At 38.7% G+C, this 27,126-nt stretch overlaps 1 protein-coding gene across 8 annotated transcripts in view; it reads right to left on the bottom strand.

Annotated features, from left to right (window-relative positions):
• LOC149191548 (SET domain-containing protein) overlaps nucleotides 1–27,126 on the bottom strand; it is a 411,000-nt gene that overhangs the window by 324,345 nt on the left and 59,529 nt on the right. For 3 of the 8 annotated variants that reach the window (XM_089404325.1, XM_089404324.1, XM_089404322.1), the window contains 2 exons: nucleotides 915–1,089; nucleotides 593–701 (listed from right to left, as the gene is read on the bottom strand). The exons of 1 other annotated variant lie outside the window; for it this stretch is intronic. In XM_089404325.1, the coding sequence (XP_089260451.1) occupies nucleotides 593–701; nucleotides 915–1,089 (284 nt within the window). The remainder of the gene's footprint in view (nucleotides 1–592; nucleotides 702–914; nucleotides 1,090–27,126) is intronic. 4 more of the 8 variants (XM_089404327.1, XM_089404326.1, XM_089404323.1 and 1 more) reach the window with 3 other exon arrangements.

The raw sequence follows: 27,126 nt of genomic DNA on the forward strand, positions 1-27,126 counted from the left end.
AAGGTATCCATCTATCCTAGAATACCATGCTCTCAATGCCTAATTGAGTCCATACAAATCTTTCTTAAGCTTGTAAACACAGGACTCCTTCCCATTTACCTCAAAGCCCTGAGGCTGCTGAATGCACAAAATATACTAGTTTGAGGAGTTGTTCCCTTTGACCCACTCATGATAGACATTGATCAAGCATTTTGGTCTACTCTCCATATGACTCTAATTATCTGTCAATAGTAACCCTGATTAACACTTTGCTTCACCCTTTGGACTCTCATTGCCTAATTATCATAGTGATGGCTAGTTCATGGATACAAGCTTCTGATTTGCCCATTAAACAGCCTCAAACCTGGTATACTGCTCAGCTTAATTGGTTTGCTTGCCATAAAAAAACCTAGCTAATTTGTTCAAAATTTGTCCTGCAGAAGCTCTACGTTCCATATCTCTTGGAAAGTATCTGAAATCATTGTTCATTCCTTATCCAGCTTAATATTAGACTTAGACTACTGAAAATTCGGGTTTAAGTACCAATGAAGGCAAAGAATACATCCAGTTTCATTGAACATAAACATTAGTCACATCAAATGAAAAGCTATACCTGCAGCTTGGTTGCATGATAGAGTGCAGTGCCCTTGAGCTCTGAAAACTCATCATCTGTAAACCAAAGGGGAGTTCCAAATGTAGAAGGTAGCATATCCAGATATCTGCTATCCAAAGAAAAGCTAAGGGCAGGCGTATGTAGGTGCATTCTAACCAATACCCATTGCATGGCTTATTTTAATTTTTGAATCTCATCATTCCAATTTGCTCTCACTGAAATTAACTCTTACCCTAATTGAGGCCATGCAATTGCAAGAAACGAATATTTTCTCTCTTTAAAAATATCATCTAATAAAACTAAAAAAGATCATCAAAGATACAGTGACCAAAATGAATCTTCACGAGCACGTTCTACAAGTAAAAACAGAATCATAAGAAACCTATCATCAACATCTCCTTCCTCAAAGAGCTTCCCATACTCTGGTCCTAAAGAAGGATCTTGTAGTACTGTCATTGGAGTGATAGCCAATCTGAGTGGAGCCACGAGAAGTGTACCTGTACAACAAATGCCAACAGAGGTCAAATACTAAATGTGGCATTTTAACAAAATTGTGAAGTCACATCGAATTTCTTGATTATAAGCTTTGCTGACTGTCAAAATCTTACTATATATATTTCTTTTCACTTCTATAATTTTGGCAGGATTTTAGCATTTGCATTTGACGTAATTCTACATCACTTTCTTTGTTTTCTCAGTCAGCAGACAGGAATCAGGTTATCAACGATAGGTTCTCATTTCAAAAGACAACAGTATGTGAACTGTTATTATTTGCATATAGATGAGTTAAAGAGCCATGTTCTAAAACAAAAGAAAAACTCAACTTATTGCTTCAACAAATACTAATCAGAAATGGAAGAATAGAAAATACTCTACTCTCATTGGTCATTGTCTAGACTGCCTATATCTGATAGAATATAGAACTAAAAGGGGTCAAGAGACAAGATCTGATGAACTAAATTAGTGAAAATACCCAGCCATATGGAATTCATGAACATCATGGTAGAAGTAATCTTATAAAGATGCAACCACAACAATTCCATGACAAGAATAGTGTCAAGCCTAGGAATTTGCACAATTTCCCTCATCATTGCATGTAGGAAGTACAGACCTGTTACAGAAAAATCTCACACTTCATGAATAAAGCCCAAAATCTCAAGCGTGAGACCCACTGCACTTCAAAGGGGGCCACTTTCACCATAAGAACCCTCTTCTCGCTTCTGGCCAGCTCTCCTCCAGCTCAAAAGGGGTTCTCCCTAGTAGATCATAGGGATCAAATGGCCCGGACAAGCCAAGTCAAGAGCCCCCTAAGGCTTTTACTTGTACTTCCATCAATCAACAGATAGAACAATTAGGGTTCATGGTGAATAGCATTGTTATGACTTTAGCGCTACTTCCAGATTTGATTTCAAAGGGAAAAATCGTCAAACACAACCTAGGAATCACCATGAGAGTAAAACCCTAACAAAATGGTATAGAAGATTTTACAAGAAATATGGGCAATGGAGGATAGAAAATCAGTGCCTTAGCTTTCCAGTATATTCTTTTGGGGGCATATGGGGTCAAGGAACTGCACACTTGGAAGACTTGGAGTAGATACAAGACACAATAACAACTAAGGCAAATAAACCAACCTTAGGGTTTTGAATCGAGGCTCTCAATTGTCACAGACTTAAGGGAAGGAGCTAACATGCTGCTTCCTCAAAGACTTGGAGGAAGGGTTAGTCTAACAAGGATCATGAAGCAAATATCATGCTAACATGCTTAATACATCATTCATCCATCCAATAGAACATAAAACCAAGATTAAAGAAGTTAACCTACTTCATTTACAATTCATTTGTCCGCTTCACCATAACCATCCATGAAAAGATATCAAAATCCACATAAACAAATTCCCCAAGAAAGTCACACAACTCATCCATCCATAGCCAAATTATAACAGAGAAAAATCATAGAAATTTCCAAACTCTTAAGGGATTTCTTCCCCTAATCCAACCATTAGAAAAAGAGAGGAAGTGCACCTCTACCTATAGACGAGGTGCTCAACTTCCTCTTACATTAAAATATTAATTTTAAGGCTAAAATCCCATATTCTAGCCTATTGAGGGGCAAAAGGCCCCCTCTTCTTCAATTAATTAATCTAAAGTACAAAACTTTAGAGGCATCCAAGCCACATGTACAAAAATTAAGGGGAAAATCCCTCAACAATGACCCATCTCCACAAATAAGGGGTAAAGAGGTGCTTTGGTGCAGTATCTAGCCTTCAAAGGCACTTCAAAGTGCAAGAAACCTTCAATTAATCGTTAAAAGTTAGAACCTGCCATGTAACCCTTTGAAGTGGGCACACACGAACCTAGCAAGTACAACATCATCCAAATGGCCTTTTCCAAGCCATATCCCACCTTCAATGCTGACCAGCTGTTCCAACTAAACATGCAATCAAGCCACCCCAAAACTAAAGTCTTCTCCGTCAATCTTGCAATGCTAGCATATGATATATCCCCATTCACAGGTGCAACCTTCAAGTCAAAAGTGTCATTCAAAGGGTGCAATTCACAAGGATCTCATCATTTCAAGCATACAGGGGTCGCCCCAGGTCTTTGTCTCTATTTCAGATTCATATTTTAAATCAAAACAGATGTCGGCTCAGCATATTTAAACTAAAGTTCAATTACACACACAGACCAGCTCCATACTCTTCCAGCACTGCATATATATATATAAAGCCTGTTTATAATAACCATTTGCTCTGTTTTCAGTACATGAGAGCACCACATGTCTGAAATATACGCATTACAGTCTAGAACCATTAGAAAAACCTCCCTTTATCGCTATGTACCTGGTATTTTGATCATTGCTGCCACAGGTCGCTCAACATGGTAGTCCTCCATATCATACCTTGCTTTTAAACTGCTCCATTTGATTTAGGTGCAAGCAATGGCATCCCAATGCTTTTTGTTTGGACAGTGGAGACTAAGGTAGCCTGGACCACTGAGCTTGTGGGGATTCATGGGCTCCTAATGCTGCTTCCTGCTCTTTAAATGAAGAAGCAGAAGTAAAACTTGCTCTGATATTGTTATTATCACCAATATCTTTTCCCCTAAATCCAGCCTGCCATGAACCCATTTCACCAACATGCAATAATGCATCATTGCTCTTCATTTAAACAATGTTCAAGTCAGTGCCATCAGATTGCACCATTACAGCCATGTCTCCAACAGAGGATGAAGTTAAACTCTCATCAGTCATGATAATTTTAGATTTTAAATTACTAGATTGGCCAACTGTTTCTGCATATTGAGACCCATCTACCCCAGTTGAAGCATTCTCCTTCGTATCATGCTTCTTATTCTCAAGAATTGATCCTGAAAACTCCACAAAGCTTGCACTTGCCACGTAAAAATTTCATTCCAAACCCAAAGTTCCCGTCTTGCCCATGGATATGGGGGAGCATATTCATGTTTGGATGTACATGTCTTCCAGGACCTTCCAATAGGCAGTGTTCATGGGTATACTGAGGTGGAACTGGAGACCATGCAATAGAACCATGCCCAACAGGATTTTGGCATAATCTTCCATAAGAAAGATTGCCCATGTGACTTTCAAAATTACCAGAGGAGATCAGACCTTGGACTATTCATCCTATCAACTACAGCCCCAATTGAAATACTCTACAGGATGCAAGAATTGCAATTTCTCTCTTCTGCATACGTCCAGTCTTTGTTTTCTTTGCTAGCCTGCTGATCCTTCACATTTATCATTAGAGTATCCTTCTCAACAAGTTGAACAAGGTCTGGGTATAATTTTTCAACACATAGCCTATGTATTTTTGAAGATTGTTAGGTTCAAAGCTTGAAAGTCAACCATGTACCTTGTATGGAGATGCTTCACTAAAACTTTAGTTTCATAGAGAGTCAAAGTTTTATATACAAAACCATGATATCAGTATATGAGTGCTGATAGGCTCAAAATTTCACAACTACCCAACTAAAGGGTGGGTAACATCTGGCTCCTACTTCGGGACAAGTGCTCCTTAACAGAGTGCTTGAGAATCCCAGAATCTCATCCCTAGCATATCACAAAGAAATCTGCTAAAGTGAAATCCATGGTCCAATATGACCACCTCATCAACCTCCAAAGAACAATGTCCCTTCCCTCTGTGTTTGATTACCATTGGAAACAGGGAGATGTCCAAACATGAATAATTACATGTTGGAGGTTTCAACATTGCTAGTGGATACATAAAATTAGTATCTGTTTGGATGTGATCACCAACTGGAAACAGAACCAGACATCCTTCAACGACTCTCTTTAGGTGTGGCAAATTTTCATCTCCTTCATCATTGATCAGCTGGCAATCTGGATCATGGATGATGATTTCACATTTTTCTGCCTTCCATTCTGGAAGGAACTGACTGAACACCTTTTAAGCTGTCCTCTTGCTTTAGAAATTTAGAATACAGTCATATTTAACCAAAAACTGATGCGAAAAATCATTTTCAGTGGTGTTGACCACTAGAGTGTACCCAAAGATTTTTTTAAGACTCCATGCCCAAGGATGTATTAGAAGCTCCATGTACTATCAAAGATCATCATATCACCAAAGTTTTTCAACTCTACTTCTTCTCATCTTCTTCTATTTTACTCAAATTCCACAAACCCTGTGGGGATGATGTAAAGTGATGCTAGTATAATGAAGTTGAGTCATGTAACAAGCCTGGGTAACTTGAGACCTTGTCATCAAGTGAGTTTACTCTAGGAAGTTTTTTTTCACTTGGTTAATTATTATATCTTTACGAGGACTTAATAATTAATTGAGCTTTTTCCTCCAAGCATAACCTCAAAGTTGGAGTACTGGAGTTTCATGGAATTTGATTAAGTCTAAAGGCCATTTTTTAAATTTTTTAAGTTTTCCACAGGACAGAAATTTAAATGAAATCTGAATGTAATATGTAATAAGTGATATGGGCTATGCAGATATCTCTTATTTTTACGAAGGAGAATTTCGAGCGGACGAGGAGACCGGGTGACTCGAACCCAAAAACTGCTTTTCCATGGCTCCCGTGGTGGTTACAATCTCCGGTCTGTATGAGGGTTGCAGGAACCCTGAAATATATGTGACGGATCCGATCTCGGCCCCCTCCTTTTCTTTTTCCGCAGCGGTAGAAAACGTGACCAAATCTTCCAGGCAGATCTGGAACGAAAAAACGGCAGTGAAACAAAGAGAGCACGAATCCATGGTGGAGCTATACAACGGCTTCCGTCGTGTGGCAGATCTCAGACGGGTCTTGGAATTTCTGGGGGTTTTGAAGAGAAATACGGATCTGCTAGGGTTAGAACCCATAACGGATTCAGAGCCAAGGGCGACAAGGAGCGAAAGGATTGTAGACGGAGACGAGGCCCTGAATGAACACGATTTCTGGGTTCTAACGAGCACACTCAGCCCTACATTCATAGCTGGAGCAGAGTTTGGGCTCAGAACTCAAGTTGGGGGCCGAATTTTGTCAGAAATCGGCATGATATATATAGGATCTGCCAGCTTAGTGATAGTCTGGCTCACCCCTCTACAGTGGCTTCATGCATGCAAAGGCGAAGGGTTGCATGGGGCAGACCCGCTTATGTACACATTGGCATGGCCCGATCCCTGTAGATCCAGGCCGGATCTCCCAAATATGAGCAAGATGCAAGTCCTCCAGGAGCTCTGCAAGTCTGCTCTTATGTACACTTGTTCTCAATTGTAATAAAAGACTTTGGGGTTCATTCATGAGTGTTGTTGCAGTCGAGTATGATGATTGGCTCACTATTGGTATAAATTCTTTTGCTCATGCTTTTGATTTATGTTATTTCCATATGCTCTTGTAAATTTGTTAATGTAAAGTTATCTTGCATTGACAATTGATTTTGGAGTATGCTCTAGGTGTACAAATCTCTCACTATTTTCCAATAAATTTCTAGAGTTTTCTTATCATTGCATTTTCTACATCTATATGAGTATATAAGTATTCTCCCAAAGAGTTTACAGGCATCATACCAGATACGTCGAGGTGGATCAATTGCAATATATCTATGGTCTTGCTATTACTTGAGGGGAATGGTCCCCTTGTAAGTTTTCCTTCGGCACATCCCGAACATACACCCTCATTCTCTACTTTGAACTCGGGCATACCTGTCACTATCTGTGTCACATCGGGTAGGGCCTTATAATGAAGATGGGCAAACCTCCGGTGCCATAGTTCAGATTGTAGAGATGTGTTGCAAGACATGGCTCCCAATGGACTTCCTCCAACTTGATACAAAGTGTCAACCCTAAACCCAAGAGTAAAAGCATCTTTAAAATTTCTTTTCCAAACACATACCTTTCCATTGATGAATGCCACCTTGAATCCTTTGTCCTACATGGCTAAAATGGACACCAAGTTCTTCTTGAGATCGGTACATATAGTACTTCTTGCAAATTAATAGTGTTACCTTGATTCAATTGAAGGGTAACATTCCCTACTTCCTTCACGAGATAGGTGGCATCATCTCCAAGGATGATCTTCAAGTTTGTCTCTTTTTCTATTAGATTAGAGAGGGCTTCCTTGCATCCGGTGAAGTGCCTTGAGGCACCACTATCAATCAACCAATTTCCCAACATGTCTGGAGGAGAGGCAATGGAGAGGACCCATATAAGATAGTACTCTTCTTGCTTATTGTTAACAATATTTGATTCTTCATACCTAGAGTTCCTTGATTTCTTGGAGGGTTGGCCATTTCCTTGATGTCTCGCATTCCTTTTTTCTTCGCCATTGGACCTGCCATTCCCTTGATTGTTGTTGTTGAAGTTGCCCCTGGAATGATTATGATCATCATCATGCAATGTGTCCCTTCTATTTGGACACTCCCTTGCATAGTGGCCAAACTTATTGCAAACAAAGCACCTGCCCTTCCTTCCTCCCTTAGATCCAAGCTTTCCATGGAAATGACCTTTAGACGCTACATTATTTCTCCTTTTGGCATGAGTGGAGCATGCAGTGGGGTTGCTTCTATTAGAAGGCATTTCTTGCTCCATTCTTGTTTCTTCTTGAATGCATCTCGACATCAATTCTCCAAACCTTGGAATTCGATCATTGTTGAGTATAGTGGTTTTAAATACATACCACTCAAGTGGGAGTCCTCCAAGGGTGGGCGAGAGTAAGTTCCCTGTCAGGAATGACTTCTCCAATGGAGAGTAGATCATTCTTGATCTCAGTAATCCTCAAGAAATAGGATTGAATGCCCTCGTCCTTGCCCTTCTTAATATCCTTCAACTTATTCTTAAGAAATAGAATTTGATTAGCATTACTAACCTTGAACATGCCGACCAACCTGTCGTAGATCTCCTTGGAGCTCTTCAATTCAGAGATGTAGGCCAGCAAATGCTTGTTAATGGAATCCCTGATAATCTTCTTTGCTTTGACTTCAACCCTATTATACTTGGTCTTCGCAACAGTCGGTGCACTTGAAGGAGGTTCAGGGATTTTACCCTGCACATAGTCCATCACTTCTTTTTCTTCTGAGGTCAAATCAAGAGACATCTTCCATCCATGATAGTGACATTTATCATGGAGTTTGTCTTCAGCCAAGAAGTAGGATGATGAACCCATTGAGCCTTTTGTCATTGTCCAACTGTCTTTGGTGATTTCTCTTTCACTCTTGCTTGGGCATTGTCTTCACCTCAGCTCTGATACCATGTTAATTTTAGGCAACAATGGTATGTTCTATGCTTTAGAGAAATTTTACTTCAATTTCTTTATTAGCCAAGTATCAATATTCAGATTAGCAATCACATCAACATGATAGTCAAATGCAGATAGAACATAAACATAAACAGTGGAAGACAAGCTAAGACAAGAGGACACAAGATGTGGCACCAACTAGGGACAAACCCCAATGTGGGGAACCCTTGATCAAATCTTCTTTTAGTCTTCAATAGTTCAACAGAGATAGTACAATTTATAAATCTGATAATTTATAACAGCAATAAAAGAGCCCTAACCAGAAAAGTCAACGTTGGTCAACAAGGCAGATTTGACCCTCAGCAAATTGGTCAACTTCGGCCTCCAAACAGCAAGATAAAACAACCCTCAAAACAGTGAAATTCAGCCTAGTCAAAGTCTAGTCAAGCAGCCCACCTGCTTTCAACCCTAGCTGCAGACAATGCTGGTCAACAGGGAGTCGTTTAGCCTTGATTTCTATGCACAAAAATGCATCAATGTGAGAGGCAAAGAGGAGGTTGCAGCAGTGCAGGATGGCACAGAGAGGTTTGCAGCGGTGCGAGAGGCACAGAGTTGTTGTAGCAACACAAAGGCAGTAGAGGGAGCACACTATAGCAGCAGAGAGAGCTCCAACATCGAGAGGGTTTCTAGCCTGACAAGGATGTCAGTAGTTGGATGGATCAGTTACTTACTTCTTAATAACTGAGTCGCAGTGCAGTAGCAGTAGCACGATGCAGCATGATGAAAGAGAACTGCAATGCAAATGCAGTGTTGGGAGAAAGGACTAGTAGCAGCATGAATGCAGAGGGGGTTGTCGTACACATGTAGCAGTGGCACTAGCAGAGCCATGGGCAACAGTACAGGATGCAGCAGTGCAGAGGATGTTGGGCGGGAAGGCCTAGCATCAGCATAGGTACCAGTGTCGTATAATCAGGGTGATGCTCAGTGGTGGAGTATTACTAGAGCACAATCCTCGCTAAGAGGGAGTGTTGACTTGGGATAGCATCAAATGTGCTCTAGCCATGAAAATTGGTGGAGAGGCTAAAGTACATGAGATCTCCAAGACCCAGAATTAGTTTGGGGAAATTTTGAGCGGTGAAGGAGATATTAAAATAATTAATATTTTTAATGGTTCCTAAGTCTAAACTTAGGAAAATAAAAATATTAATGGGTATTAATATAAAACTGGGTTAGAAGGTTCTAAATGACATGGAACAAGCCAAATCTAATCTTAGCCGTTGAATAGAGATGTAATCTTGGTCGTTGAAGAGTCAAAAGAAAAAGTATAAGAGGAGGCTTGAGGGTCAGTTTGAGATACACCAGAGTGATTAGTCAGTTCGACTTTCTAGAGCGGGGTTTACTAAGAGAAATCGAACCAATGATCAGAGTTGCAGCAAGAGGCAGTGAGTACGAGGCAAAGAGGCAGAGATAGTGCCGAGAGACTAGCGCAGAAGTAGAGAGGCAGACGCAGAGCCAGAGGGAGCCATGCAAAGGCCAACAATGACTATGTAGAAACTAGAAGGGCCTGCGTCATCCACGTAGAGGCTACAGGAGTGACGCAGAGAGCCAGAGAGGTTGGACAGAGCCTCAGAGGGTTAACGTAGAGGGTTTCAGGCTAACGCAGAGGCCAAGAGGGTTGATGCAGTGCTTCAGATTGTGCTGGAGAGGGTTTCATGGGGCAGATTTTCAGAATATCTGCTTCTAAAGAGAGTTATTACTGCTGGATTTTTTATCTTTGTCGGGTGAGCCAGTTTGGCACCCAATGTACTCAGAAAAGCTGCGGAATACTAAAACCCTCAGAACTGATGCACTGGTTTTCCCAAGATGGGTTTTTCCGGGGACGATTGTCCAAAAATAACGGTGTCCCTTGTGTGTTTGTCTATTTCTTTCAGCTGTTGATCTATAGATGGTTGAGACTGTATTGTGTTTATTTCAGTGTTTATATGGTTAAATAACTTGTTAGAAATTAAACAAGTAGGAAAAATAAACTAGAAAATACAAATAAAATTTCTAATGGGTAATACTTAGAAATTTCAACACTTCCATCTCTTTATCTAGCTAATCAAGAGCTTCTTATAAGCTAGGCAGGTGATAGGGTCTTTTCCCATCACTTGATTTAGTTTTTTGTATATTATTTTGTAGCATTATCACTCACTTACATGCTCTCGATTTCAGACTATCAATTTTTTTAGTTTTGCAACCCTAACATTCTTTCTTGTAGGTTCTCTCAAGCTTCAATTCCTATTCCAAGGAGGTCGTGGGCATTAGGAAAGTTTGTCAAAGAGGCTAGGCCTTGTATCATTTTGGAGCTTGTATTCTCTAATTGTAGAAACTCTTCATCTCTTTTGAGGCTCCCATAATTTAAGGGATTTCCTTATTGTTTCAAGATCTCACAATGTATTTTCCCCTCAATTCCTTGGGTAGCCCTCTAAGAAGCTCTAACCATCATTGTAAACCATAATAATAAAAATTTATGTATTTTGTGTGGGAGCGTGGGTTTTTAGCCATGGCATCCTACTTCTCCATTTAAGGAGAAAGGCTTGTGGGTGGATTCATTGGTTAACATCTCCATTTCTTTCATTTTCACATACATGCTCTAATTGGGAAGTAACACAAATCACATTTCCTTTTCTTCAAGTTTACTACATGCTTTAAACTTGCACCACTTATTATTTGTTGCTACAAGTTTCAAGTTTACATTTTTATTTGCAAAGCAATTTATTCTTACTTTGTGCAAGCATCTCTATCATTTTTTCAGCAAACTTGGATACATTTAGATTGGCACTTGTCTAAATAATCCATGTTTTATTGTTATGCCACATTTCCATTTTGAGTATATTGAAGCATTGTGTATTGGACAAGCAACTATTTACTTTCATATCAAGTTAATCTTCTTTTCTCAAGTTTAAAGTTCTTTTTGCAAAGCTATTGTGAACATCAATCTTATCTCAATTCATTTTCAAAGCATTGCAATTTACATTGAGGAATTTTACATTGTTTTATTCCAAGCTTCATTTGTTCTAGTTTGTTATTGGTTCATCATTTATCTTTAGCAACTCACAATTTTAAATTGTTCATGAAGCTTATGCCTCTTGTGTTTACTTGAACAACTATACAAGTGATCTTGTGGAGCATATTTACTTGAAGCAATTTTATCATTTACATAACACTTGCAAACTCACTTGCATATCATATTAAGCATTCTAATTTAGTTTCATTTTAAACAAATTAACCTCCAAACATAAGCTTGGTTGATAGAAATCATAGGAAAAAAGATTTCTTGGAAATTTCTTTCAATTGATACGAAATAAGGTAAAGGCGTGTGACCCTGCAGTTATGAAGGTGGTTTGTCCCCTTGTAGGAACAAAAGCACATGCTGGCTAGTAAGACTCAGGGGAAGGGTATTGTTAATGACACCCTTGTGTCCTCGTCCCCTCTTTCTTATAGTCACCCCAATTTTTACCCATTGGCAAGAGCTCAAGAGGAAAATCTCTCACCTAGATTAAACATTTAGATAAAGTAACCAAGATAATTGCATCCAATTTTAGTTTAGGTGCATTTCATATTAACACGTCTTATTGTTTTACTTGCAAATAATCATTACACTTGTCATTTATGACTATGTGTTGAATTGGATATTTTGGGTAAGTACCACCTCATTTTGCAAGTAGAATTCTAATTGGTTTCCTTTGCAAGATAATTTTTCCTTGTATGATTTGGATTAATAAGTAATCATATATCTTGAAAGAATTTTAATATCTTGCATTAATATTTTAGTTTGCTAACATCTTTTGTTTCATTTTCAGGATTACTTGTGTTTCAGTTTGAAGCATTTTTTTTTTTGAGCAAGTATCATTCATTTTTGAGCAATATTTTGAAGGCACCGGTTTTACATATGCTTATTATTATCTCATATGTTGATGGTGGTTGAAATTGATTTTAGCATTATTGATATTATATTTGCTTGTAATTTCAAAATAAAAAGTATTCCATTTCACTCTAACATCTCCTAGAAAACTTATATATTTTAACTTAGTTTTCCATTTAGGGACCACCCCCTTAGCTAGCCTAGGAGATAGCTTAAACAAAGAGGTTGGGAATAGGTGATAGCCTCTTCTCTTAGTCCTTTCCATCAACCACACCTTGTGGGGTTAAAGGGTTTTCTCACTAACGGGTAGCTGTAGGTAGCAAGTTGTAACAAAACTCTAACTAGTTTTCTTGTAGGACCTCTCAAGCAAACAAGATTTATTTCAAAGAAGTCGTGGACACTAGAAGGAGCTGCAAATAAGGATAGGCCGTGGACCTTTGTGGAGACTGTAATTTTCAGATTTTAGCAAGTTATCATTGGCCCTTGAGGTTGTTATTGTTGGAGGGATATTATAGCTATCTCTAGCTCCAAATCTTGTACTATTTCCCTTCATCATTTGGGCAGCCCTCTCAGAGTCTTTAACTCCATTGTAATATCATAATAAAAGATCTTTTTTTCTTGTGGGAGCTTGGGTTTACCCAAGGCATCCTTTCTCCTCTTTTAAAAGGAGGATTTTGTGTGGGTGGATTAATTTTGCATCTTTTCTAACCTTCTTTTTTAGTTCATCTTAATATTAACACAACCGCATTTCATTCTTACTTTGAGGTACAAGTTGATATTTTTCTTTAGAGCAACTCATTTCTTACATGCAAGTATTTGGAGTTATGTGGCAAGTTTAATTTAGTTGCTTAACAATTTTCTTTATTTGGGATACAATTGTCTCACTATAGGCTCATTTGTTATCTTGCTCACTTATTTTCCAAGCATACTTTACAAGCGAGCATTCACTTTTCTTTAGCTTCATCTCATTTCCAATTGCTATAAGTTTATGGTTTGTGGCATTTACTTGGAGCAATTTACAATTTCATTTGCTTATGAAGTTTATGTTTATGTGTCTTGAACAATTTTGAAGTTATATCATTGTGAGCATTTCCCATTTACTTGAGGCAGTTCCTATTTTGCAAAGCAAACTTACTTGCATCACTTTAATTCATTTTCAAGCTAATTTCTTTTTCCAATTGAAGTTACATTTGCAATTTACTTTGAACACTATCTCATTTCCATTATATTGAAGCATTGCAAATCTCTCTTGGGAAAACTTACTTGCATAGCATTTAGGCATTTTAGCATAGTTTGCATTTTAACTCAATTAACCTCCAAGCATAAGCTTGGTTGATAGACATCATAGGGAAAAGATTTTCTTGGAAATTATTTCAATTGGTACGAAGTAAGGTAAAGAGTGTGTGACCCTGCAGTTATGAAGGTGGTTTGTCCCCTTGTAGGAACGAAGGCACAAGTTGGCTAGTAAGTCTCAGGGGAAGGGTACCGTTAACGACACCATTGTGTCCTCAGCCCCTCTTTCTTACAATCACCCCAATTTTTACCCTTTGGCAAGAGTTCAAGAAGAAGATCTCTCACTTAGAGTAGCCATTTAGCTTAAAATTAACAAGGATAATTGCATCTAATCTTAGTTAAGTGCATTTCATATTAACATACTTTACCTTTCAAGCTATTTTACTTGCAATCCATTTATATACTTGCCATGATAAAGATGTTTTGAATTGATTATTTTGTAATATCTCATTTGGGCAAGTACCATATCTTTCATTTTGCAAGTGAAGTTTTAGCTTGTTTCATTTTGCAAGTTATTTTATATTGCTTCTTTACATGCTTTAGAATTGTGAATGGTTATACTTTGAAAGCATTTCTTTGACAACAATTTTAAATCTTGCAAGTGATATCTAACATCTATTTGATTGACAGGGTTACTTGTGTTTCACTTTGAAACATTTCATTTCTAGAAAAAGTGTTATTTATTTTGAAGCAATATTGAAGGCACTGGTTTTATATGTTCATCTTTTATTTGTGTGTTGATGGTTATTGAAGTATATTTCATTTCATATTTCTTATTATATTTGTTCATAATCTCAAGTAATCCAAATTAACCTTGATCTCTCCTAGAAACCTCACATCACCTTTTAACTTAGTTTTTTCATTTAGGAACCACCCCCCTTAGCTTACCTAGAAGAGAGCTTAAACGGAGAGAGTTGGGAATAGGTGACAGCCCCATCTCTTAATTTTTCCACCAACCACACCTTGTGGGGTTAAGGGCTTTTCTCACTAACTTAGGTGTGTGTGTGAGGCAAAAACAAGTGGCAGCCTTATTCTTTCTACCATACTCCTACAATGGCCCTGTGACAAGATCAACACACACCCCCTTATCCTTAGGATCGCATTCAGATCTTTCTCATCCATGTGATCATCAGCAACCTATCTCTCCTTGCTACCCTACTTGTCATAGACAAGACTTTTGGAACAAATCAAAAATTGCTCAAAGGTCTCAGTCTTTTTCAAAACTGGCTTATAAGAACCGACCTCCCATGGAGTTCGGGTATGCTCTGTTATATTCATCATTGTTGCCATAAACAAGTGGTACATTAAATTCCAGGATGTGATGTGTAAAGTTGTCATGTGTCACAAAAAGGGGTTGGCCTAGCCTATCGCTTCCTTGGATGCCACTTGCCTTCTCTTCAGTAATATGACCATCAGAATGCCACATACCCGTCTCCAAAACAATTATGCATAGTTCCACCAAGATTCCGGAATGTGGGGACGAGGGAGCGGGGAAACACTGGAGCGGCCTATGCAAAAGCTCCCCACCAATTTTTAGGAAACGTGGGGGGACGTCGGGGTCTTTAACACAAGGGATCCAAACAAAAATAGTAAAATACCAAAAAATTATAAATATATCATTGAAGTTTTATAATTTAACTGTATAACACTTACATCATGAAGGATAAATCGATGAACCATATAACTGAAACAAATTTAAAACAAAAAGCATGATAGAATCATACATGTAACTGTAACATTGTACAATGAAAATAAAAGTTTAAACCACGTTGAAGTTCCAACTATGAATATTGAATATTGAAATAAAAGTCAAGTTTGATACATCAAGATTCAAATTTTTGTAGAGTCAAGTCTAATATATCATATATCAAGATTCAAAACAAACCAAAGTCTGAAACAGAAAAGCAGATAACGTAAGAACATATCAAATGACAAATAAGCATAATTGCTCAAGGTAATGCCCTGCTAGTCTCTACATCCAGTTGTTGCATGAATAAATCAAGATCAACCATGTCACCATCTAAATTTGAATCACTTGCATTCTCAAACATGCTAAGTGGCACATCAACCAACCCCATTTGTGTCTCACCAAGTCCCTCTCCATATCTACCTATGTATCATCATCTGGATCAACATACCACCATGTTGTTCGTCCCTTCAAATATGAAATAACCAAAAACCCTTCCCCCCCATCGATTCATAGTATATTTATAATATTCTATAAAAAATATTAGGGATTTGACTTTTTTTTATGATTTGACCTCGAATTTTTTTGGAAACGTCCCTACTTCAAGTTTCCTCACGTTTCTACATTTTGGGGACGTGGGGAAACGTCCCCTAGACGTCCCAACCTCCCCAGAGCACAAGGAAGCACAGGGACGCGTTTCCTAGGTGGGGGGACGCATCCCCGTGGAACACTGCAATTATTTCCTTGGCCATGTTGTGCTTCACTGCTTAAATTTTAGTCCATTCTTAAAAAAAAGTTTGGTATTGTGGACCAACCCACCTGTGACCCTTTGACCAGATTTAGGGTCAAATTTCATCATGATGACAGCCCTACATTGTTATGTATTACACTCATCTCCATCATTTTCAGGAACTTGTTCATTTCCTTTTTCACGCAACCATTTCTTATCAAAATTTGGAGGACAATCAAAATACACTAAGTAGTTTCTGAGATTGTCTACTTGCCACTTGATGTTGTCATTGAAATGGTGCCCATCTACCCCAAACACAATGATATTTTCAACATCTTCAAAATCTTGTATGGTATTATCATCATAATATTCATCATGACCTTCATTGGTGGGATCAACAGTACTCTCTTCTTCAAATTCTATGTTGCTCTCTTCATTTATGACAGCTGCAAAACCATCTTTGTCTTCTTGGTCTAGGACATCATTGGCTCCAATGAGGGCAAGAGGCTCTTCCTATTTTAGGGATTCCAACAAGTACCGGTAGATGTCTTTGAAACTCTGATGTCTAGGACTATGATGCTTGAGAAACTCCTCAATTAACACTTTGACGGATGGTACACTCTTCGGACTGCAAGAGTGCTTGCTTTAGCCAACCATAGCTCCCTTGCCCCAAAGAAAGAATGAAGACTCTCATCATGGCATCTTCGTCTCTTTCCTTGTATTTTGACATGTGTCTCATAAATACAAAGACATATGGGATAGTAGCAAAAGAGTTTCCTTCAAACTGTGGAAGCTTCTCATAAAGCTTTAAAGGAGACTTACTTGAGTATCCCAAGATATTTTCAATATATATGCAAGAAATAATGTATGCAAATCTTAAGGAGCCATCCTTCATCCATGCAAATTTTCCACCATGAAAATTTCCAATTTGATGATAAATGCAATTTCATACCTCTTCACACTGGAGTTGCCAAGGTGAGTTGCAAGTGCCTTCACAATCGTGCTTGTCTCATCTCACAAGCACAAAGTCTTCAAAATCTGTAAGAACAAGGTCTTTGTTCTTCCAACGGAGTCGTCTAGATGGAAAGATCTTAAGGCTTGAACTTCATCCAATGTTGTCTTCTGGGAAGTGGACTTTATCCTTGGTAATAGTGCCAAATATATTAAAGCAAAATCTCGCACTTTTGAGATAAAGTCCAAAAGCTCAAGTGCAAGACCCACTGCACCTCAAAGGGGGCCACTATTGTTGAAGATAATGCTTATATTATGTTATGTAATCACTGACAAATTAGCCAGTAAATTTTGAGTTCTGAGTTATCAGAATTAGGGCAGCAAATTAATAGACGTAGTCAGTTATCATTCAGCAAATTATTAGGGGAAGTGGATTAGTCAGATAATGGATAATCAAATTAGAAATATGTTTGCTATATAATAATGTATTCATTGCTCCTATGGATATATGAGATTCCAATGAGAGTTCGGCTCATGTAATGCAGCAAAGCTGCAACTTTGAAACGATCCTCGGGCCTGTGGCTTAATCCATTACGCAACAAATCTAAGGGCCTCAAAATTAAAGATTAACACATAACATTCAATCCTGCACAATACTTATCTACATTAAAACTCAGAAATAATTCATTAATAAGATATTTACATGAGAATTATTCTCATTCCTCACTCTCAAACTCCTACCTTCTCATGCCTCATGGGCTCCTCTTAAATATATACAAATGGATTAGAACCCAAGTAGGTTCTAGATCCCTTAACAAACTCCAACAATATCTCTCTTGATCCGTAAATCTCTCATCCAAATCCTAAAAATCCTCTAATTCCACTTTTAACTCAACTAATCCTCTATTCTAGGATCCCCTAATCCCTAAGATCTCTATGAGATCTTTACAAGTCTATCATCACTCATATTCTCTCATAATTGAGAATATTTACAATTAAAACCTCACACACATATTTGTCACTCAATTTATTAAAAATATACAAATAAATTGAAAACATCACACCCCCCATATTTTTCTAAAGCAGGATGCTCCTGCATCATCATGGATTGAGAATCAAACTGTTGGCATTATAATAGAGGTATGATACAGGTATTGCCCTTGAAGGCAACTCACTCGGTAAATCACTCAGATGACAATTTAGGCTCACTGGCTCTCAGAATAAAGGAAAAGGAGGTATACGCAGGTTCCCGTTGACAAAGCCGCGTATACACACGCTTTCACAAACCAAAAGGCACGTATGCGTATACACGCACTTTCATGCACAAAAAGAGCGTATAGGTTGGAAAACTTGGTTTTGGTCCATGGTATTTTGGTATTGGTCCATGGTATTTGGTCCGAAGTATTGACCCAAGTATTGAGTCCAAGGTATTGATTCTATATGGTTTTGGACCATGGTATTGAGTAAGGCCTAAGACTATAAAAGAGGAAGGATATCATTAGGCAAAGGCACTCAAGGATCGAATATCTTATGAAGAGCAAGATCTAGAACACTGGTCTTTGGGTAATGGTGCATAGCTGGATCTGAATCAAGGAGGAACCTGAGCACTGGAAGAAGGATAAGTTCTATTGATGGGTCAAGATCTCAAGGCTTGAAGAGAAGTATCTTTGTGTGATTTTGATCTGTTATATTTGGCGCATGACTTGATCTATAAATCTGATGATTTGGGTATAACTGATGTCTGAATATTTGAAAAGGGTAAATTATCTTTTATAGATTTGTACGCAGGTTCCGCATAGAAAAGGCGCGTATACACGCTAGTTCGGTATTTCAAAACTACATATACGCAGGTTTGCCTTAATATAACAACGTATGCACGCAAGTTATACATATTGAAGTAGCGTACGTCTCATGAAATATGTTTTAGCTACTTTTGTTTATTGCTGCAGTGTTCTGAGTTCAAGATTGGTTTCTAGTTACTGTTATTGTATTCTGGTTACAGCATTCAGAGAAGTGATTGTTGGATTCAGTTTTGGTTGGTGCAAAGGAAATTGGTTAATGCAGATATATTTGATGTTTGATTAATGTTATCGATGGATCCAGTCTGAAAATTTATGAAACGTGGTCCCTAGAAGAAAAGAGAAGGTTGTAGCCTTCTGTAGGTCAGCACCTACGTACTAGTACATCAGCTAGTACAAGAGCTAAGGGGGTTGTAGCTCCCTTCCAGGAGAAGCTAGAGAACGAGAGAAGGTTGTAGCCTTCTGCAAGTAGAAGCCTGCGTACAGGTATAAGACTGCACCAATACAAAAACATTGTAAAAAGAAGTTTCTTATTAGAAGAAGATAGAGACAAATTGCAGCAGGTGGTTTTCACCCACATTAGGTTTCCACCTTATATCTTGTGTTCATGTGTGTGATTGCCTGTACTGTTTATTGCACTTGATTATTGTTTTATGGTTCTAATACACAGATTAAGATCAGTGAACTAAATTAGAAATCTACAAGATATACGCGGTTTTCTCTAGACACAGTTGCGTATATACGCAGATTTAATTAAAAGAAGTAGCCTATAATAATTTGTTTATGGAAATGAAAGATTGTTAAATTGCCAATACTGATTCACCCCACCCCCCCCCCCCTCTCAATATTATTTCCAACAATTGGTATCAGAGCAGGTCCTTCAGAAGAAGCTTGATCACTTGAAGGAAGATCTATCATCATGAGCAACTACGAAAAGGAGGCATCCATCAGGCCACCAATCTTTGATGGGAGCAACTTCGTCTATTGGAAGGTAAGAACCACAGCCTATCTTCAATCTCTTGGTACAGAAGTTTGGGATATCGTGGAAGGAGGATACACATTTCCATCAGCAACTCCTACAGATACGGCTGGTAAAAAGCAGTATGAAACAAATGCAAAGGTTGTCAATACTCTATTGGGGACTCTATCTCAATCAGAATTCATCAAGGTTATGCAGCTCAAAACCGCCAAAGAAATATGGGACAAGATCATTCTAAGTTATGAAGGAGATGATCAGGTAAAACGTGCAAAACTACAATCTCTCAGAATTCAATATGAAACTCTCAAAATGCAAAATGATGAAAGTGTGGCTAATTATTTCTTACGTATAGATGAGATTGTTAATCGCATGAAAAACTTGGGTGAAGAGATAAAAGAAGTTACTTTAGTTGAAAAAGTTCTAAGATCTTTGTCTTCTAAGTTTGAATCAAAAGTTTCTGCCATAGAAGAAAAGCAAAATCTTCAGAGTATTACCATGTCACAGCTGCACAGAATTCTGACTACTTTCGAAATGAGAAAAAGGGGTCCATCAGACATGAGAGAAGTCGCATTCAAAGCTTCAGGAAAAGGAGAATACAATGAGTCAGGACATATGTCAGAAGGAGAGGAAGAATCAAACTTTGTCAAGAACCTTCAACGGGGTTCTGGAAGATTCAGAGGTAAGCTACCTTTCAAATGCTTTGCTTGTAGAAGAGTCGGTCACTATGCAGCCAAATGTCCTCATAAAGATAAGCTTGATAAAGGTAAGGAACCAGTTAGATGGAACAGAAAACAGAACGTAAGTAAGAAGAGCTATTATACACATGAAGACAACGATGGATTTTCAAATAGTGATGAAGATGAACATGGTAATGATTATAGACTTTTGATGGCTTTTAAAGATGATGATATCTTGGATGCTATACATGAAGAAGGTCTCTATGAAGAAATTTCTAAACTTAAAATTTGTTTAGAAGAAAAGAGTATGATTATAGATAATCTGACATTTCAACTTGCTGAAAGGGAAAAACACAATGAAAACTTAAAATGTGAAATTGTGGGACTTAGAAAATATATTGAGAAAACAAAAGCTCTTAATCTTAGATTTGCTAAAGGATCTGAAACTTTAGATGAGATTATCAAAGTGCAGCGTTCTTCTCTGATCAAGACAGGTCTTGGATATACTGAAGAAGCATCTCAAGCATAGAAGCCATCCACCTCCAAAAGTTATCTTGATGCAACAAGGAGAAGTGAACAGGTTGACAATCGTCAGCAAAGGCATAAAAAGGATCACCAGACAAATCGGGGTCAATCTACTTCAAGGATGAATAGAAGCTACAACTAACCGCAGGTAAATCATTCTCAATTTGCCTCAAGAATGAATGTCAATGGAAACTACAATCACCTGGTCGGTAGATTTGATAACCGCAGGAATTTCTTTAATGGCCAATGTTTCTCTTGTCATAATTTTGGACACAAAGCTGCTCAATGTGTTGCCTACAAGACCATCATGACTAGAGAAGCACGACTGGGATCATGAAAAGGACCTACAATAACTTTTCTGCTCTTGAAAATGAAATAGAATGTTCTATTTTTAACAATTTCGTTCAGGAAGATTCTAAAAGCAGGAGTATGTTTCGGCAAACATCTCAGAAGGAGCAAGCTTCATTGGGTCCCAAAACATGGAGAAAGAAAGAACCACAACCAGAAAAATGTGGTATAGCCTTACATGCGAAAGGACAAGAAAATCAGTGGTACATCGACAGTGGATGCTCGAAACATATGACGGGTGATAAAGAAAAACTTCAGTCATATAGTGCCTTAGAAAAGGATAGGAAGGTCTCATTTGAAAATGACACTCCTGCACTCATAAAAGGTAAAGGCTCTGTTATTTTGAAAGAAAAAGTCAAAGCTGGAAATGTTATGTATGTTGATGGATGAAAGCATAATCTATTGAGTGTTAGTCAAATGTGTGATCAAAGAAACGAGGTAGTATTTCGATCAAATGGATGTATTGTTTGTGAGCTTGATACAGAAGAAACAGTGATCAAAGGCATAAGAACTCCAAATAATCTATACATACTCAAGGGAGGACAGCAACAATGTTATCTAAGTAAAAATGATGAACACTGGCTATGGCACAGAAGATTGGGGCATCTAAGCTTCCCTCAGATAAGGAAAGCATGCAAATATCAGGTTGTTCGCGATCTTCCTGACATCAGAATTCTAGACAATACAATATGCAAATCATGTCAGTTTGGTAAGCAAACCAGAACACATTTTCCTGAGAAGGAAGGATTAGCTAGTAAGCCACTTGAACTTGTCCATACTGATTTATGTGGTCCATCAAGGAAAAAGTCACCTCGTGGAGAAGAATACTTTATATTGTTCATTGACGACTTTTCCAGGATGTGTTGGATAGGACTTCTGAAGCATAAAGACGAAGCTTTCGAAAAGTTCAAAGCTTTCAAAGCCTTGGTTGAAAATGAATCAGATCGCAAAATCAAATGCCTCAGGTCTGATCGAGGAGGGGAATTTACCTCGGATGAATTTTTCGACTTTTGTGAAGAACATGGAATAAGAAGGGAATTCTCTACTGCAAGGACTCCTCAGCAAAATGGAGTGGTAGAAAGGATGAACAGAATGGTTCAACAAATGGCTCGTGCTATGCTTGATGAGTCTGGAACTCCTGCAACCTTCTGGGGTGAAGCTGCATTTGCTGCCGTTACTATTCTCAACAAAACAAACGTCCGGGTAAACAACACTCAAACTCCTCATGAACTTTGGTATGGTAAGACTCCTACGGTAAAATACTTCAAAGTTTTTGGAAGCAAATGTTACATCAAAAGGACTGATGAAAAGCTTGGCAAGTTTGAACCTAGAGCAGATGAAGGCATTCTCCTTGGTTACTCTTCCCAAAGTAAAGGATATAAGTGTCACAATAAAAGACTTGGAAAAATTGTTGAGAAAGTATTGATGTGGTGGTTGATGAAGCAAGCGACAATCCAAAGCAGATAAAAACCCAAGATTTTGAAGATGAAGAGGACTATCCTTCAACTTCAAATCAAACTAATGATGAAGAAGAAACCTATGAGGCACTAGAAGAACAGATAAGGGTAGAAGAAAAGACAAGAACAGATAAGGGTAGAAGAAAAGACTCCATCCAGGTACGTCCAAAAGAATCATCCAGAGAATCAAATTTTGGGGCAGAAAGAGGCAAGTGTTCAAACAAGAACTATTACCGAAGCTTCAAGTTATCTAGCATTGCTCTCCTCCATCGAACCACGAAATGTAAGTGAAGCATGCAAAATGAATGCTGGATCAAGGCCATGAATGAAGAACAAAAGCAGATTGAAAAGAATAACACCTGGGAATTGGTTCCTAGACCTAATAATAAGAATGTCATAGGGACCAAATGGATATTCAAAAACAAGCTGAATGAAAATGGAGATGTTATTAGAAACAAGGCCAGACTTGTTTGTAAAGGGTATGCTCAACAAGAAGGTGTAGACTTTGAAGAAACTTATGCATTATTTGCTAGACTTGAAGCCATAAGAATGTTCCTTGCTCTTTCTAGTTTTCAGAAGTTCAAAGTATATCAAATGGATGTGAAATCTGCCTTTCTAAATGGAGACTTAGAAGAAGTGTATATTGAGCAACCAGATGGATTCATCCTTGGGAATGATCCAAAACTTGTATGCAAACTTAAAAAGGCTCTCTATGGCCTTAAACAGGCTCCAAGGGCTTGGTATTATCGTTTGGACAAATACCTCCATCAACAAGGTTTTTCAAAAGGATCAACAGATAGCAATCTATATATAAAAATTGACAATGATAAATTGCTAATACTTGTTGTGTATGTTGATGATATCATCTTTGGTAGCAATGAAAAAACCATGAGTCAAAAATTTGCTTTGGTGATGCAGAAAGAATTTGAAATGTCCCTGCTTGGTGAGCTCACATATTTTCTTGGTTTACAAGTCCAACAAAACAAAGACGGTATCTTTCCATCACAAACCAAGTACCTCAAGCAGATCTTGAAGAAATATGGGACGGAAGATTCGAAACCAGTATGTACCCCTATGGTAACAGGATGCAGCCTCAGCGCAAATGATGAATCAACAGCAGTACATCAACCAACATATAGATCCATGATTGGTAGTCTTCTCTATCTGATAGGTACCCAACCAGACATCATGCATGCAGTGGGAATAGTTGGAATGTTCCAGGCAAATCCAAAGGAAGCACACCTTCAAGCAGTTAAAAGGATTTTCAAATATCTTCAGGGAACACAAAACTATGGCTTATGGTATCCTAGAGATACATATCTCACACTTCATGCATATACAGATGCAGATTGGGGCAGGAAGCGTGGATGACAGAAAAAGTATTAGTGGTCGTGCATTCTTTATGAGTTCCAGATTAGTGTCTTGGTTCAACAAGAAACAAAGTTCAATTGCATTATCTACAGCTGAAGCAAAATATGTGGCTGCTGCATCTTGCTGCACACAACTCCTTTGGATGATGCAAACATTGCAAGACATTCAAATCACTTGTACTCCACCTATCTCTGTTTTTTGTGATAATACAAGTGCAATCAGTATTTCAAAGAATCTAGTCATGCATTCAAAGACCAAGCACATACGTATCAAATATCATTTTCTCCGGGAACAAGTGCTTGAACAAAAGATCAAATTGGAGTATGTTCCCTCCAAGGAACAGGTTGTTGATATATTCACCAAACCACTGCCCAGAGAGACATTTGAATACCTCAGACATAAGCTGGGAGTAGTTGAGGCATCATCTTGCTAATTAACACTTATCTGCTTCAAAGAACAGTGGTTGTACGCGAGTTTCATGAAGAGTATCCGCGTACATACGCCGGTTTCTGTGGATACAGTCGCGTATATGTTGGTTTGAAGACAAACAGTGGGCCAAACTCAGGATGAAAAGAGTCTGATATGGGTCTGACAGAGACCATCTGGCACAGGTTCAGGGGGAGCATATACTTCTAATAATGCATTGTTGGCATTATCTTAGAAGATCTTGGTTCAATTTCACAGCTGTTTTTGTTTCAGGTGGAACAGGTGCAAAGGGAGATCATGGTTGCTGGTCTGGATGGTGATTGACAGATACTGTTGATGATACTTGTTGATGACTATCATGGTCTTGTCTTAGATATTTAGTCTCTATGTCATGTATTTCTTTTATTATCAAGGTCATGTAACGACCTATCTTGTTTCCCCACTATGCCTGGGATGGATGATGTAATTTTCTTATCATGTATAAGTTTTTGGTGTATCCCCACTTGGTTGGGTGGATGAGTCAATATTGGTATATCCCCATTTGGTTGGGAGATGGATGTATGTATGAGTCTTTGGTGATAGGAAGGTCATTTATGATGTATAGAGTCATGTTCTTCTTGTAGAACATCTTTTTGCAGACCTTGCTTACAGTCAGGGGGAGCATGATCAGCGCACTTCAGCAGAGCAGAGATTTCAGCAAGTACTCATGGGGAGTATGGACAGTGGAATGTATATCAAGGAAGAGAATATCTTGGTCTGCCCCTTTGCCCTTGATGTCAAAGGGGGAGAGTGACTTGGTGTGGTTGTTGCCATCAAGTCCAAAGGGGGAGATTGTTAGCATTATGATAGAGGTATGACACAGGTATTGTCCTTGATGGCAACTCACTCGGCAAATCACTCAGATGACAGTTCAGGCTCACTAGCTCCCAGAATAAAGGAAAAGGAGGTATACGTAGGTTCCAGTTGACAAAGCCACGTATACACGCGCTTTCAGAGGACACATAGCTGCAAGACTGGACCGTTTTTTGGTGCAAAGTTCCTTCCTGCTTCTCGGATTAGAAGCTAGATCGCACATCCTACACAACAGCATATCAGATCACAAGCCTATTAGCTTGGAACTGCTGACCACTAAGGACCTGGGGCCTATTCCATTCTGGTTCAGCTCTCTCTGGATCAAAGAGGCAGACTTTATGGACAAGGTCAGAGACTGCTGGAAAGATCCAGTCAAGGGTTCTGCCTTCTTTGTGTGGGAGGAAAAACTTAGAAGAGTTAAAGCCATGCTAAAAAATTGGGCCAAGACCCTGCCCAACCCAGCTGCGGAAAGGAAAAAATCTCAAATAGAACTTGAAAGCCAGCATCTCTATCTTGAAACAGCTGAAATTTCAAAAGAGGATTTGGAAAAGGGGGCCAAGCTTCAGCAAATTTCCATAAGGCATGCCTGGCAGAAGAGTACTGGAGGCTCAAGTCTAGAAATCTTTGGCTCAAATCTGGAGACAGGAATTCCTCTTTTTTCCATAAACAAGCTCAAGCTAGGAAAGGACGGAACTCCATCATTGAAATAAAAGAAGAAAACAGCGTTCTAAAGGACTTTGCAAGCATAAAAAAGGCAGCTTCAGATCATTTTGAGAAGCTGTACAGGGAAGAAATAGGAGTTGAACAAAATGATAGTCTACTAAACGTTTTCCCTAATCTCATCACCCCCAAAATGAACCAGGTTCTAGAAAGCAAAATCACGCACAAGGAAACCAAGGAGGCCCTCTTCGCCATGGATCCGGATAAAGCCCCGGGACCGGACGGTTTCACACCGAGATTTTTACAAACTTGTTGGCAGATAATTGAGAAGGAATTCCTCAAAATGATTCAGAAATCCCAGGACTGTCAAAAGATTGGAGGCTGCACAAATTCGGCATTTCTCACCCTCATCCCTAAGGAAAAAGGGGCAAACTCCTTCAATAGATTTCGTCCAATTTCATTATGTAACATTGGGTACAAAGTGATCACCAAAGTGATAGCAAACAAGTTGAAAAGATTCCTCCCTAAAATCATACCGGGCAATCAAGGGGGATTCATCAAAGGTAGGCAGCTGGTGGACAACTTCGTGCTGGTGCAAGAGGCAATTCATTCCAGATAGCACCGAAAGGAAAAAGGTATGGTTATCAAACTAGATCTAGCCAATGCCTTTGATCGTGTTAGACATAGGTTTTTGTTTGATGTAATGTATAAATTGGGATTCGGGCAAAGCCTCATAAAGTGGATAAAAGCTTGCATATCGGAGCCTTGGATTGCCCCGTTGGTGAATGGTAGGGCCGTTGATTTTTTCAAAGCTTCTAGAGGGCTGAGGCAGGGGTGCCCTCTCTCACCTCTCCTTTTCGTCATTCAGGCTTCTTTTCTCAGTTTCTACTTGAATAAAAAGCAGCAAGAACAAGTCATTACTAGGCTGTGCATTGCAAGAGGGATGAAACACATCAATCATGCCCTTTTTGCTGATGATACTCTTCTGCTGGGAGCTACCACACCGCAATCAGCTATTAATTTCAAAGTAGTTTTGGACGACTTCTGTAAGATCTCAGGCAGTGTGTTAAACAAGGGGAAATGTCAAATATTCTGCTGGAACATCCCTGCTTCTACTGCAAACTCCATAGCTAGATGTCTGGGATTTGCAGCCTCCACTATTTGGTCCTCAT

Source organism: Pinus tabuliformis, chromosome 2_2 (genome assembly GCF_031772625.1).
Source record: "Pinus tabuliformis cultivar Carrire ecotype Pingquan chromosome 2_2, CPIR1, whole genome shotgun sequence".
In the NCBI taxonomy this organism is placed as follows: domain Eukaryota; kingdom Viridiplantae; phylum Streptophyta; class Pinopsida; order Pinales; family Pinaceae; genus Pinus; species Pinus tabuliformis.